This window comes from Pipistrellus kuhlii, unplaced genomic scaffold (genome assembly GCF_014108245.1).
Source record: "Pipistrellus kuhlii isolate mPipKuh1 unplaced genomic scaffold, mPipKuh1.p scaffold_m20_p_9, whole genome shotgun sequence".
Lineage (NCBI taxonomy): Eukaryota > Metazoa > Chordata > Mammalia > Chiroptera > Vespertilionidae > Pipistrellus > Pipistrellus kuhlii.
Genome location: NW_023425595.1, coordinates 4,571,122 through 4,586,127, shown reverse-complemented (window position 1 = coordinate 4,586,127; position 15,006 = coordinate 4,571,122). Strand labels below are relative to the sequence as shown.

The 15,006-nt window shown below is 38.2% G+C and overlaps 1 protein-coding gene across 1 annotated transcript; it reads right to left on the bottom strand.

Annotated features, from left to right (window-relative positions):
• Positions 1–13,498: 13,498 nt before the first annotated feature.
• On the bottom strand, positions 13,499–14,610 carry LOC118713409 (casein kinase I). Its single transcript, XM_036427891.1, has one exon. The coding sequence runs from the start codon at positions 14,500–14,502 to the stop codon at positions 13,525–13,527; it is 978 nt and encodes a 325-aa protein (XP_036283784.1). The 5' UTR covers positions 14,503–14,610; the 3' UTR covers positions 13,499–13,524.
• Positions 14,611–15,006: the final 396 nt, after the last annotated feature.

Sequence of the window (15,006 nt, the reverse complement as noted above, 5' to 3'; positions counted from 1 at the left end):
GAAAAAGGTTTGGTTATTTAAAACTAAACAATGATACTATTTTTTAACATATCAACCTATAATGAATTCTACAAAGGAAATGTATAGGGGTTTAAGTGATAAAAGGAGAAACTGGTTTATGGCTATTGGTATCCCATATTTCTGACTTAATGTAGCCCAAATATATAGGTTTAATAAATGCTAAAACATTACTTACATTGTTTTCCTTGTGTACATTTTATTATATGCTATATTACTATATGTATACATAATACATACACAGATATACACATTTTAATTACATTTTGAAATATATATATGTGTGTATATATATATATATACATATATATATATATATTTCAAATATATATGGGGCAAAAGGATGTTTACAGTTGTGATTATGCCAGTTTATTTTTTGTATATTATATATTAATTAATTTATTATTTCCCATAGGAACAACTATAAACCTACTTTTTCCCACCCTACTTTTCACTTGGTTATTTGTAAAAAAAAAACCCAAAAAACTTCAAATTAAACCCATTCAAAGATAAGAGCATCTGTACATATTTCAAAAATATGGCATGTGCCCTCCTGACACAGGTAGAATTAAGGGCGAATGCACAATAATTCAGCAGATGGACCTTTTAAGCACATGTCTTTGCTTGGGTATCTGCATGTCTTTCATCGAGGGAAGTGATTTCAGCACAGATGAACCTTAGCCTCCATTCACCAAGTATAGAGTTTCCAACCTACAGAGGCATGGGTGTCAGCCCTCTCCAGAAGATGTCAGAAGCCTCAGGAACAAGCTAAGGCAGAAAAAGGAGGTCCAGCTGAGGCAAAACGGGGTCACAGCTGACTGAAGCTAGTTGCTGAACAACTATACACCTACTTTTTCCCACCCCAAAATGGGCAGAGTAAAAAGACAAGTGCTGTGGGATTTATGGGGGTGCAGGCCACACAAGTGTGTGCGATGCATTTATTAATATGGAAATCACCACTTAGTAATACACAGTAACTCTTACACGAAGAGAGTTGATATACATTCTTTACTCTAAATAAACAACCATTGATTAGCAAGAATAAACACTGAGATTAAGATTAAACTTAAATTTCCACTTGAATGTTTTCTATTTTAAGGAAATCTCAAGTGTGTATTTGCAATGTGGGCATTTTCTTTTCTTTGAAATAATGTATTGTGTTTATTTTTAAAAAAAAAATTCTTGTCCTGACCAGTTTGGCTCGGTGGATAGAGCGTTGGCCTGTAGACTGGGGGTCCCGGGTTTGATTCCCATTCAAGGGCATAAACCTTTGTTGCAGGCACATCCCCAGTGGGAGCTGTGCAGGAGGCAGCTTATTGATGTTTTTCTTTCATTGATGTTTCTAGCTCTCTATCCCTTTCCCTTCCTCCCTATAAAAAAATCAATAAAATATATCTAAAAAAAATTCTTAAAGAACAGAACATAGCTGAGTATTAAAAATATAAGCATTCTTATAATATTGTTGTGTCTGATATATGAGAAAAGAAAATAAGATACAGATCTAGAAGATGCCACTAACTAGCTGCATGGCCCTAGTGAGTCATTTAATTTCAATGTCCTTTTCTATACACTCAGGCTTCTCAATTCAAATGACATACACTGTCCTGATAGCATACCCCAGTATGAAACTTGTTTGAAAGCTGTAATGGGATTACACTTCCTATTAGTTGTGTGATCCTGGTTACGTTATTTAGAGTTTCTGTGCCCCACTTAGCTAGTTTAAAAATAGAGAAAATAATAGTACCAATTGAATGTGTGTAATGCCTTTAGGACACTCCTTAAAATGATGCTGAAAAAATACGAAATCAGAAAGAGGAACTGATTTGCCGAAAGCCAGAGCTTCTGGTGGTGTCTCAGGGCTAGAGGCCAGGCTGTGAAGCTCCATCACATTCCATTCATGTTGTTCCCGTAGACTAGAGCCTCCCACAAGTCTTTGTGGTGATTTTTTTCTCTAAAATGTATTGACTCCCTTTTTTAAAAGAAAGAAAATTATTATTTTTTAATTACATAAATTATTAATTCTCAATAATCACTAAAAGCTTAGCTAATCATATTGTATATTGATATATACAATATTTTTCCCCTGTTTTGAAGTGATTTAAAGTGTCTGCTTAAATGCCTTTCTTTTTACTTACGTTTATTTGAAATGTACGTATCTGGGACTGCCTGCTCTTAGGATTTGTACTGATTCTTTTAGGAGAATTGCTACATTTGAGAATCCCAAGCCTTGTCCTATTTCAGAAATAGACAAGACCAACAAACCGAATATCTAAATAGATTCCCTGTTACCTTTTAGGGCTGGTTAGCATACAATGGGTATGATGCAGAATAAAACCACCAATCAACAATCCTAAACCAAACACAAGTCGAAGAGAAATTACCTGCAGGCATCGCTATGGAAACTAAAGAAGCTCCAATTAGCAATAACAAGAGGAAGGGAGACCCCTGCACAGAAATGAGACCCAACTTGTGATTGCCGCTGAAGCGCCCTTCTAGTCCTTCATAACGGACGCCTTTACTTCCAATTCCCTTTATTTCAAATCGCCTTTACTTCCAATCCCCTCTCCCAGGATGGTGGCGGACTGTAAACACCCCTGGAAGGCAAGACTAGGCGTTCCAACAGCAGAGTCACCACTTTGTAACAAAATTTATTTCAAGCTACATTAGGCTTCCCTAGCTGGGCTAAACAGGACTGTAACAAAATGCTTGTTTCTAAAAAATAAAAAGGGAGCTTCCATTCAGTAGCCAGTGAGCTGAGGCTGCGCTGCTATCTGGAAATCTTCAGTGAACTTCAGAGTTTTGCATTAGACTCTGATTTCCCTCTGTTTTAAGGGAATTCAGGAGAAAAGACACGGAGCGTTTAAAGTGGTTTTAAGGAATGCCCACACCTGAAGAGATGTTTGGGGAAAGAATGGATATGCGGTGATTCTATAAAGCGATAAGGAAAAGGATTCGGTTGCTGGCTTTGGATTTAAATCAGGCCCTGTTGGGTTCCCCTGGATATCTTGCACAGCACAATCAGCAAGGGTTGTGCCTCCTGTGTCCTAAAATCATGTGTGTTGTGTGACTCTGTTAGTTTCAAGCAGTCAGGAATGCCAATGCATGCTGAATAGAGAGGCTGAGATGCTAAAGTAGGCACAGACATTATAGATTAGAACCTGCTAACACATATGTATTACTGGTGACGTAAGAATTAACTAAGGGGTATCTTTTTGTCTGCCTATAGCTACCTGCCATCAGAATTTTCATTTTGCCTCCTAATTAAATTCATTGGTTCTTCTACAATAATGTGTATTTATCACCCGTATGTCTCATGCTTGTTCTATTATGAAATTAATGCTGGACTGCATTTCTTTCTGATATTATAATATTAGATGAGTTGGAAATTAGGTTGTTGATGTGCCTTCAGAAAGCTGGAGATGATCAGAACATCAAGTACCGCTTGCTAAGCATGTGTGGGAACATCACCAGCCAGAAACCATGAACAGCAAGTGCTCCCACTTGCCTGAGAGAGGGGCGTGCCCTATGATCCATACAAATCTTAACGGGGCTCCCCTTTCCAGGAGAGAAGTCATCATAGTCCACACTGCATCATACTTGGCAAAGCCTTCAAAGTGGAGTCCATAAACCTGAGTTTTCAACATCATTTTGAAACTAATAATTTATGTGATTTTCTTGTGGCACTGTTTCTATAGTATGTATTTATTGGAATGAGAATGCATAAGCTTAAGTTTTATAAACAGGATCCATTCCTCTGATGTAAAATAAGTCACATAGAACGCTTTTGAGCCATTTTTCAGAATCCTGTGAGATGGTATTGAGTTTCTGTAGCCCATCCATCATCTGTGGGAAGCAGCGCTGTTTTAGAATTTTTTTAAGGAATTAAAAATAAAATATGTGGTAACTTCATAAAAGTTGTAGATGCAACAGTTGCTGAGATTTATGCTTTGGTCTGTTTATATATGTGTGTGTGTGTGTGTGTGTGTGTATATGAACTTCCCACATATGTGTGACTAGATGACTAGATATACATATCATTTATAGAGGGAATACACAAAATAGGCACTTTTGAATATAATGTTGAATTACACTATACTCTGGACAGTTGTGTATAAGTATAGAAAATACTTATATAACAGCTGATGTTTTATTTATTTTTGTAGTGTGCTGAGATTTTGTCTTATAGATTAAATGCTCAAAATATGCACTAAGACAATAGCATTAATTTTAAGAAATGTTATCTTGTGTCCTAAGTTGATCTTGAAGTTTTCCATCAATCTCTCCCCTCAACAACTCCACCTACCACCCAGCCAGTGATCTTTGGCATGCTGAACTCGCTCTTCTACAGATTCCTTAATCAGACAGTGATGTGTGAAAGCAGTGAGATCTGAGAAAATCTGGATGTGGGGACATGTCAGGAAGAGGGCAGAGATGCAAGGTAAAGCGCTGCAATATTGATTGTTTACATTATCCACAGGCCAAAAAATATGTGAGACTTGGTCAGAACCACATCTAATAAAGAATACTGTGGAGGTTTAAGCCTACATACTTTGGTTTTAAATACAATGCCCCTCCCCTTTTATTCTCAAAATCACTTAAGTAATCCATTGCATTATTTTCCTGTACATTTGGGAGTATTATAGATAGCATTAAGATTGTATTTTAATCAAACCCTTAATTCTCAATCTTCTATACAAGATATTATATGTATAGAATACATTTATATCTATACTATATGGTTTTGATTTATCCTTTCATAATAGTTTCTTCCACATACACAGGCAAACAAACAAGTCCATGTGCATAGAAATATACACATGTAGAGCTGTTCAACAGAAAAATTGAGGATTGATTTTATTTAATAATCTGTTTCTAAAATAAACCAGAGCATACTATATATTTTCCTGAATGCTTTAAAAAACAAAACAAAATTGTTACTTTATAATCCTTGTAAATTTACAGAAAAATTGCAAAGATAAGATGGAGAGGGTTTCTGCACACCCCACTCCCAGTTTCCTTTACTAACATCTTAGATTACCCTGGTACATTTTTCACAGCTCATGAGCCAATATTGATCCACTATCCTATGTAATAAAAGGCTAATATGCAAAGCGGGTAATGACTGGTCACTATGACAAACACTGACCACCAGGGAGCAGACACTCAATGCAGGCACTGCCCCCTGGTGGTCAGTGTGCTCCCACAGGGGTAATGCCGCTCAGCCAGAAGCCAGGCTCAGGGTTGGTGAATGCAGTGGTGGTGGCAGGAATCTCTCCTATCTCTGCAGCAGCGCTAAGGATATTAGTTGGACATGCCCTGAGGACTCCCAAAATGTGAGAGGGTGCAGGCTGGGCTGAGGAACTCCTCCCACCCCCAATGCATGATTTTGTGCACCGGGCCTCTAGATATTAACTAAAGTCAATGCATATGTATTGCTAGTTCCTTAGTTTTTAACCCAATGTCCTTTATTCTACTATAAGATCCATTCTAGAATACTATATTGTGTTTATTTGTCATGTCTCCTTTAGCTTCTCTTAGCTGGGATGGTTTCTCAGACTTTGTTTTGTATGACTTTGACAATTTTTTGATAACTTGTAACTCTGGGAAACAACTTCATCAGCTAAAGAATAGTAAAAAATATACAGTCCTTTTCTGCCTTTCATCTCATTTCCAGTGTTACTTAGGTCAGCAACTCCCTCCCCCCAACCACTTCAGTGAAACTGTGTCACATATTTCTAATATGTATAGTAAGATTTTTTTTGTGAAAGTCTATGATCTATCCCAAGTTTTCCCAGCTTCCCACATCATTTTTTTAAATTTGCATACTTTAATGTTTGATCTTTGTTCTGTCAAGTTTTGTGGGTCTTGGCATATGCAGAGTGTCATCTATACATTGTAAATTATTATACAAAACTAGAGGCCCAGTGTACAAAATTTGTGCGGGGGGGGGGGGGGGAGGTGTCCCTTAGCCAGCCTGCACCTTCTCCAATCTGGGACCCCTTGTGCGATGTCCAACTGCCAGTTCACAACTCTATTTATCTCCCTCTGTCAATCTCTAATTATACTATTTTAAAAACATACTTTTATTGATTTCAGAGAAGGTGAGACAGAAGCATCAATGATTAACAAGAATTATTTATAGGCTGCCTCCTGCAAGCCCCACACTGAGGATCAAGCCCACAAACCGGACATATGCCTTGAACGTGAATCAAACCATGAACCCCAAGTTCATAGGTTGATGCTCAACCACTGAGTTATGCCAGCTGGGCTGCTATTATACTTAAGTTAGGCTATTATTTCCCCAAGACACTGACACTGTATTTAATTATTTTCAATCCTTTTCTCTATGCTTTTCAGGTAGAACAATTTTTCTTATTATTTTTCACTGATAGTTTCTCATCTGCTTGATCTTAATATTACTTGGTAAAATCTTTCACTTTAGCTATTATAATTTTTATTCTCTACATTTAATTTATTTTTATAATCATCACATTCTGATACTTTATGTTCTTGAACATATTTAAATAGCTAAGTGTTTGTCTACTGATTGCAAGCTGTGACATGTTACATTCAGTTTCCATTGAATACTTCTGCCATTTGATTTTTAGTGCAAATCTAATGTTTTGTTTATTTTTAAAAATATTTTTATAGAAGATGGAGGATAGAAACAGTGTCAGAGTAATATGAAGTGAGAAAGACACAATCTACCATTGCTAGCTTTGAAGATGGAAGAGTCAAGGAATTGCACAACCATTCAAAGTTGGTAAAGGCAAAATCCTGGATTGTCCCTTAGAGCTACTAGAAAGAAATGCAGTCCTGCTGACCCCTTCATTTTAGCCTGGCAAGGTCCATTTCAGATTCTTGACCTCCATACGTGTAAGATAATATATTTGCATTCTACAAAGTTTGTAGCACAGCAGCAATAAAAAGCTAATAGAGGAACCGTATATATGCACTTGCTAAACAAGAGGATAAGAGGTGGGGCCTGAATCCCCATTATGTTTATTTAGCTCTTGTTCTTATGTGTACTATATTTAGCACAAAACAAAATTTTCAAAGAAGTAGGAGTGATGGTCTCTGCTCTTGAGGAAAAAAGTTTACAAACTAGTTGTATTTTCTAATGGGAAAACACAACCATATGGCAGAGATCTTAGAAGCACACAATTGTGCCAACAGGATAATCAACCATCATTTACATGGTCAGCCATCCCAGAGAACTGGCGAGCAAGGAGCATCACTGTAGCAGCTGTTGCCATGGCCCCAAATCCTATGATAGTGACTGAAATAGAAACAAAACAAACAAGCAAATAGAAACCCTCAGAGATCTTGAACTTGTTAAATTGAGAGGCAGCATAGTGTAATCAAACAGAGTACAGAGCTACCTGGATACTGAACTCAACTCTATCTCACAGTAGACTTTTGACCTTGGGCAAGTTACCCTAAGCATCATATGTTTCCTTATCTCTAAAATGAAGTTGAGCTTTTCTAGCTATTCTCGGGGAATTGGCTGACATCACTTCCAAAATAAGCCAAATATTCTTATATTCTTTCTTTTTCTATGTACATAAAAAGATATAATCAAGGACAATTTTAGTACAGGAAAAAATGTATATGTATGATTTACTTAATAATACTCCAATTTATTTATTACTACCTACTTTATGCCAGGTTCTTTTACAAATACATACATTAACACACCTCTCTCTCTCTCTCTCTCTCTCTCTCTCTCTCTCTCTCTCTCTCTCTCTATATATATATATATATATATATATATATATATATATATGTATGTATTATACACACATACATACATACACAGGCAGTCCTCGGGTTACATAAAAGATCTGTTCTTATGGTGCAAGCAATGTAACATCATTTTCACTGTAAGTCAGAACCAACCTACAATAAGCACCTACATCACTCACATGGAGCACATACACAGCAGTAATGAAGTAAAACAGTAAAAAAGAAAGATAACACTTTCTGACCTTTACTTGTTGTAAATAAAAAAATAAAAAACATAAAGCACATCCTATATAATAAAAGGGTGATATGCAACAGCAGAATAACCAGTCGCTATGACATGCACTGACCACCAAGAGGCAGATGCTCAACGCAGGAGTTGCCTCCTAATAGTGCACGTCCAAAGGGGGAACACTGCTCAGCCAGAAGCTGGCTCATCACTGGCCAGCACAGCAGTGGTGGTGGGAGCCTCTCCTGCCTCTGTGGCAGTGCTAAGGGTGTCTGACTAATGGCTTAGGCCCACTCCCTGTGGAGAGTGGGCCTAAGCCAGCAGGTGGACATCCCCTAAGGCACATGTGTCAAACACAAGGCCCGCGGGCCAAATCCGTCCCGCCACGCCTTGCAATGTGGCCCGCACCGCGCTGTCATCACTGCACTCCGCTGCGTTTCCATCACAATGACAGTTTATGACTGTTCAGTAAACCATTCGGCCCGCGATTTAGGCTGGATTTTAGATTTTGGCCCCTTCTCTGATTGAGTTCGACACCCCTACAAGGGATCACGGACCGCGAGAGGGCATAGGCCGAGCTGAATGACACCCCCTCCTCCAAGTGCAGAAATTTTTGTTCACTGGGCCTGTAGTATGTACATTCTTTGAAATTATGAAACTTTATATATATATAAATACTGTAAATGAGAGATGGCAATGTAACCATGAAATGACGTAACTTGAGAACTGTCTGAATATGTGTATACACACACTCACACACACATAAGCATATATCTATAGAATGTGTAAATTACTATAAAGAATATATATGAAGAAAATATATTTAGTAAAGCACCATAAGAGTTTTATAACTAAGTGTATCTTGGAGATTCAGAAACATAATTGAAAGAATAAAATAAATTTTGACATGGCCACAGTATTAGTCAGGGTTCCCAAAGAAACACTTTCTCTATATATAAGCTTAAGGGACAGTAGAGTGGAATGATTGGAAAGACTAAATGATTGAAACAACCAGAATGTCCAGTTACTATGACACACACTGAGCAGGCAGGCAGGCAAGCAATTAGGGGTGAGCAAGCAGGCAGGCGGGCAAGTGGTTAGGGGCAAGTGATTCTGGATTGAGAGAAGGTGCAGGCTAGGCTGAGGGATTCCTCGCCCCCTGCCCAAGCACAAATTTCATGCACTGGGCCTTTAGTACATAAATAAACAGAGAGGGAGATAAGGAATTATCTCAAGTGATTTATAGAGACTGAGAAGTCCCATGATTTCAACCTGCAAGCTGGACAGCCAGGAAAGGTGATGGTGTATTTCCTGGGGAGCCCAAAAGCCAAGAGATCCATGGAAGAGACCCATGTTCCAACTCAAAGTAAACAGGCAGAAAAATTTTCTTCTACTGGGGAGTCCATTATTGACCAAAAGCTATTAACTTCATGGAACTCTCTACTGGTCTTAGGAATACCCAGGAGGTAACTACCCATTTCACAATATTCTTCTTCCACATTATCCATAGTGACTAAAAACATGTTACTTTATCAGGAAGGCCAAAGGGTGGGTGGATGGGTGGGGGAAAGGTTAGTTATACAAAGCTTTTAAATGTGGATAAATCCATTACATAAAAAATTGATTTTGTTTAAAAACCTACATATACTATCAGACAATTTTTAAGTACTAAGAAGTTGTCATTCTTTTTTTTTCTTTAAAAAATATATATATATATATATATATATATATATATATATATATATATATATTATCGATTTTTTTACAGAGAGGAAGAGAGAGGGATAGAGAGTTAGAAACATCAATGAGAGAGAGACATTGATTATCTGCTTCTTCCACACCCCCTAATGGGGATGTACCCGCAACCAAGGTACATGCACTTGACCGGAATTGAACCTGCGGCCTTTCAGTCCACAGACCGATGCTCTATCCACTGAGCCAAACCGGTTTTGGCGAGAAGTTGTCATTCGGTCTAGTAATAATTAATGTCGTTTTTAACATTCGTTTAAAATCTTGCTTGGTGTTGACTTGAATTGACACAATCTTCAAACACGTGGTATCTACAGAACGTGTGAAGTGCAATTAACAAGTTTTGCTTGAAAAAGTTTGTGTTTGGTTTGGTTTTTGTTGCAAAACTAGGGCTAAGAAGATGGCGGATGAAGAGCATATTCGGCACTGCATGCTTTATGAGTTCCAATTAGGAAGAAAAGCAAGTGAGGCTGCAAAAAACATCTGTAGTGCTCTTGGTCAAGATGCAGTTAGCGCCAGAAAATGCCAGCGTTGGTTTGAGAAATTTCGCGAGGGAAAGTTTTTGTTAGATGACAAGAGTGGTTGAGGCCGTGTGTCCAATTTTGATCAAGAAGCTCTTCAAGCTCTTTTGGTGCAAAATCCTCAAATTACCCAACAAGAGCTTGCAACAACTTTAAATTGTTCACAAAAACAATTTCCAATCAATTGCGTGCACTTGGCAAAGTCCAAAAGTTTGGAAAATGGGTTCCTCATGAGTTGACCGACAACAACCGTAATCAAAGAGTCACAATTTGCAGTTCGCTCCTCTCTCGTCAAAACCGTTTGCCATTTTTAGAGCAAATTGTTACCGGAGATGAAGAATGGGTGCTGGATGTTAATTTGAAAAGGCGGCCTCAATGGTTGGACAAAAATGAGGCTCCGCAGCCCATGCCAAAACCTGACTTGCATGCGAAAAAAGTGATGTTGTGTGTTTGGTGGAATTTTAAAGGAATTCTTCATTATGAACTTTTACCATCTACCCAAACCATTACAAGTGCAGTGTATAGTGCCCAATTGGAAAGGTTAGCCCAAGCTTTAAGAGAAAAAGAACTCGCGCTGATTAATCGGAAGGGCGTAATTCTTCACCACAATAACGCACCACCGCATACTGCAAGAATCACTGTTGAAAAACTGCGCCAGTTGGAATGGGAAGTTCTCCCTCAACCTGCATATTCTCCTGATATTGCCCCTTCCGATTACCATTTGTTTTGTTCTTTGCAAAACTTTCTTCTTGGAAAAAAATTTAATAATGAAGAATGCCTCAAAAATGCATTGACCGAATTTTTTGCATCAAAATCACAAGAATTTTACAACAGAGGGATTAAAATGCTTCCTGAGCGTTGGGCACAAGTAGTAGAAAACAACGGCAACTATATTGTTGATTAAATTTTGTTGTATTGTTTAAATAAATTCGATTTTAAAAAAGTGTTAGAAAACGACATTAATTATTACTAGACCTAATACATGACAGATACAGGTCTTCCAAAATTTTAATTCTCACTTGAAATACTAAATTAAGTCATAGGTAACAAATTGCCTACTATTTTTTGTTACAGTGAAAAATTTTGTTTCTTTTTTGAGGAAAGTCTACAAAGATCTTCTATCTTAATACTCATAGTTCTTCTGTTAGGCACTCTTGCAAGTAAAAATATTATTGCCTGCAAAACGCAGCAGATTGAGCAAAATTCAGTCAACCATACAAGCCTAGATACAACTATTTACTATGATTTGCAGCAAAAATACTCCCCGTTTTGCAACATAGAATGCTAAATAAAAGTATTCTAAAGAGTTGACATTTAGTAAAATTAATATAGACATCTTTGTGTATAAATGGCATTGTTTTGCTTGTGTGTAGTGGTGAAGAATACAATAATTATTTAAGTCTCCCTTTATGGCACTAACAATTTCACCACTTTTATAGCATCAGTATAAATGTCAACAATGTGCAAAAAGGACAACAATGTCTAAATATTATTATAAAAATAGTCTGACCGCACAGATACCCAAAACGTATGTTAAGGATACTAAACTAAAGCTTCCTAGACCCCACTTTGAGAACCACTTTACTGAAGGGTAGCCAACATGTAACTTGCCCTAAATGTACAGTATGCTAAGAGCATTGATCAGATTCTTTCCTAGAAGAACTCCTCTTATTTTTCAACTAAGTTGGTTAGAGTTTGGTTAAGAGAGTTGCAGCTATTTATATGAGTAATATAGAAAAAGTATACCTTTTTCCTTTAAGTAATTATTTCAAAATTCATTATTCTCTCTAGCATTTCCCCAACATTTTAAAGGGTATTATTAGCCCCATTTTATAGAATAAGAAACTGAGATTACTGTTTGGTGGAAATATTAGACTAGGATTCATTTTTAAAATGTCTTAGTATCACATGGGAATTGGAATTCAGGAAAAATATTGTCTTAGATCTATTTTAAGGGATAAATATATCTATATTTATAAGCTCATTATCTCTTACTGAGCAACATGAATGACAAGTAACTGTGCTAAACTGAAAGTTGTTGTTAATCCTAACCAATGAAGTGGCTGATAGATAATCCTTTTTAAAAGACACCAACTCAAATTCAGTCTTTAAAATGGAATTTTCTACTGAAAAAAATCTATAAAGACCAAAGAAACCTTTTACAAAATAATTATCTTTACTTTTAAACTTAATGTAATAAATTCTGTTATTCAAATTTTCTTTAATGTAGCCCCCCCTCCCCCAGTACAATGCATAACTTCATTAGTCTCATTGCTTGCTCTTCTAAATCAACATATTATTATTAGGCTTACTTGTTTACACTGTACCTGCTCTAGGCTGAAAATTCATTTTTGAACAAGTTAAATATATTTAGAAAAAAAATGAAATGTTCTAAATTACCATTGTGTTCTTCTTTTGTTTTGTTTTTAGTGAACTTGTGAAAAAGCTCCCATTTCAAAAAAAAAAATCCCAAATCACATGTTTACAGTGATTACATTTACCTAAGCAACATACATACATGTTCAATTTTAGGATGTTAAATTTCTGCGACAAATATGCTTTTAAAATTTATATATATATATATATATATATATATATATATATATATATATATATATAATCAAGAGCATTATGAAGTTAAATGCAGAGTCCTGAGGATAATCTAGCAGTCAATGTGTTTCTTAAGTTTTCACTTCAACTGCTATTATTTCTAACACAGGTAAGCAGGCAGTCTTTCATGTGCTCTAACACTGAAATCTTTGGTTGCTACTATATAATCTGGCTTGCAAACAAGAAGTTAACCATTTTAAGGATGTTTTAAGTGAACAACTAGCAAACCCTAGGGCTGGCTAAACCCTAAGAATGCACAATAGTGAGCAATTACAACCATCACAACTGTAGGTAGAACACTGTTCATCCTATTCTTCTGAAATGAGATCTCAAAGCTGTCTAGTTAAAAGTAAAAGATGTTCACCCAAAAATTGGCATATGCACAATTTCTCCACCTATTTGTGTGTGTCAACCATTTAGTTCACTTTCCACTTGAAAAAAAATGGAATAGAAAACTGGACACCATGTTTCACTATCTCAGTTAATATTTACAATTACAACAATGCTTCCCAGAGTCAGTTTATACTGAAATTAAGTTCTTTTCACAAAAGAAGTGGTTGTCCACAACCACTGGCTAGTGTACATATGAACTAAAATGTCTAGATTTGGAGAGAAACCAAAGCTGCACTCCTTAGTCTGTTCCTTGATTCATGCTTAGGGACCTGTGGTGGTTTGGGCCTGCTGACCCTGCCCACTTGAAGAGGCTGCCGATTGAGCTGCTTTCTGCTTTAACGTTGTCCAATCAAACGTGTAGTCATACTGGTGGTTCAGGGTCCTGAAAAGAATGCGGAAGAGCTGCCTGAGATACATGTAATTCGGGGCTTCTTCAAAGCGCAGCCCACGGCAATAGTTTAAGTACATGGCAAATTCTGCTGGAAATCCTTTACACAATACTTCAACGGGAATGGACATCTTCTTTTCACTAATCTTCTCGTATTTCTGTACCTTTGTTGCAGCCTTTAGTCCTTGCCACGGCAGGCTGGTTCTATTAAAATACATCAACACATATCCTAACGATTCCATGTCATCCCGGCGACTCTGTTCAACACCAAGGTGTGCATTGATGCTAGCATACCGGGCAGTGCCTGTGAGATTTTTATCTTCTCTGTATGGTATGTGTTGCCTTGTCCTGTTGTCTCTGTACTTTTTGGCCAAACCAAAATCAATAAGGAATAACTTATTACAGTGACGCCCAATGCCCATGAGGAAGTTATCTGGTTTAATATCTCTGTGTATAAAATTCTTTGTATGCACGTATTCAACCCGACTGATCATCTGGTCAGCTAGCATCAGGATCGTTTTCATGGTGAAGCTTCTGGAACAGAAATTGAAGAGGTCTTCCAGGCTGGGTCCCAGAAGATCCATGACCAGCACATTGTGGTCTTTTTCCTGCCCGTACCACCGAATGTGGGGGATGCCGACCCCGCCCTGAAGAATCTTATAGAGCTTGCTCTCGTACAGCAGCTGCGGGTGCCTGGCCTTCAGGGATTCTAGCTTCACCGCCACCTCCTCGCCATTGGTGATGTTGATCGCCAGATAAATGTCCCCGAAGGAGCCAGACCCGATCTTCCGCACCAGTTTGTATTTCCCGCGGACAGTGAATTCGGCCTGAGAGTTGCTGCAGCTCGCCATCCTGAGACGGTCTCCAGCGGGGCTGGGGCCAAGCCCAACACCTCGGAGAGGAGGACAGAGGCCTCTGGGCGTGGCCTGAGCAACTCTGCAGTGGACAGCAACCGGAAACGGAAATGGAAATGGAAACGGTGGCTCTCAGTGTCACAGGGCCCAGAATCCCCCAAGGGGACCCTAATCACCTCTGCTCCATCAGGCTGCTCCTTTTCTGGCCTCCGTTTCTAAGGGTTTCTCGAAGTTCCAAAGCTGGCCCTCTCGGCTTCTGGCCTTTCGTGAAGTCGCGGGCTGGAAAAGGGGAGTGTTGAGTTAGGACAGGGTCACCACTGCCCCCACTGCCGGAGCTTCCTATCCCGAGGCCCCGCTGTCGCTGTTACTCTGTGGCTGTGTCATTTTGTTACTCACCTGGTGATGCCATCTTGTTACTACGCCAACGCTGCCGCCATCTTGCTATTCTAGCTGCACCCACGCAAAATGGCGCCTTCCTTGGACCTGCTGCTTCCGGTTGCA